This window comes from Phytophthora parasitica, assembly GCF_000247585.1.
Source record: "Phytophthora parasitica INRA-310 unplaced genomic scaffold supercont2.48, whole genome shotgun sequence".
Lineage (NCBI taxonomy): Eukaryota > Oomycota > Peronosporomycetes > Peronosporales > Peronosporaceae > Phytophthora > Phytophthora nicotianae.
Genome location: NW_008649034.1, coordinates 4,447 through 5,661, shown reverse-complemented (window position 1 = coordinate 5,661; position 1,215 = coordinate 4,447). Strand labels below are relative to the sequence as shown.

Sequence of the window (1,215 nt, the reverse complement as noted above, 5' to 3'; positions counted from 1 at the left end):
ACAAAGTCCTACACGTCGCTCAAGCACGTTTTGTTCATCAGCTTCTCCTCCATTCCACGAGTCGGAATTGCCGCGAACCGATTCTTCCTCAGCACAAATGGCATCATCATAAAAAGCATCATCATCGTCATCTGCGAAGTCTACAAAATGCTGGGCGATCATTTCATCAGAATAGTAGCTATCCAAAACTTCATCATTCGGGATCACGTCGTCGTACAAATGATTGTATGCTTTGTAGAAATTGAACACGTTTCTGACAAGCTGGTTACGAATGCGGTGCATCTTCTTGATTTTCTTCGTCTGAGCTTCTGTAAAATCACCGACCATAACAACGCGATAAGCCTCTACATCACTGAGAGAACGTGGCAATAAGGAGACCGGTGGCCCTGGAGTACAGTCAAACGCAACACAATGCGATCGTATACATCGGTGACGGCCTCCTCGCATTACTCGAGTCACCGCACCAATGCTAGCAAGCTGAGTCATAAATCGTTCTGGAAGAGTCAATCCACGCAGTGACTTTGGCAGTGCTCCAATAAAAAAACCATTAGCCACGGCAAACTTTGGTAGCTGCTGCGACCGAATCGATTTGTCGCAATCTGAACAAACACATATCCACGCATCCGGACAATCCTTGTCATCGCTGTAGTAATGAACGCCGCGAGGCGAAACGAGAACTTTTTCTAAGCCCTGCAGAATTGGCGGGGCCGAATACTGGTTCACAAGCCTCTCGGGAAGGTCGACAGCAGCTTTCCCCAAGTTTCGGCGAAGCAAATCAATATACTGCCAATCCGTTGCTTCATTTCGCACAGAGTCTCGACGGAGCATCAGGCGATCACAAACCAAACACACGCATGCATCCAAGCCCTCAGCGCCGAGCGCCAACTGTAGCAACTTCATGCACTGTTTATGCTGCTTATCGCTCACTGGGTGTAAATACTTCGGCACCGAAACTCTAGCGTTCATCGTATCGTGAAACGCACGTTCATTTTTCGCTCTTTTACGTGATCGAGACTCTTTCTGCCAAGCCTGCCATTTCTCTGTCCAAATGCTGGAGCAAGTCATCATCATCGTCGTCGGTTTCTGGCAGCCGACGTTGGTTAGTAACCATTGCTGGGCCTTCTCAGCCTACCAGAGCAGCGGTAATATTGTTTTGTTAGCATGTCATCAGCACCAAAATTCGCTGTGGTATTATCGTACCGAGGCAAGCTAGTC

The 1,215-nt window shown here is 48.1% G+C and overlaps 1 protein-coding gene across 1 annotated transcript; it reads right to left on the bottom strand.

The window, feature by feature from the left end:
- Nucleotides 1-12: 12 nt before the first annotated feature.
- Nucleotides 13-327, bottom strand: PPTG_23701 (hypothetical protein; the record flags this gene model as incomplete). Its single annotated transcript, XM_008912511.1, has 1 exon — nt 13-327. A coding segment is annotated over one exon (315 nt), but the record flags the coding sequence as incomplete, so codon positions are not given.
- Between the last annotated feature and the right edge of the window lie 888 nt (nt 328-1,215).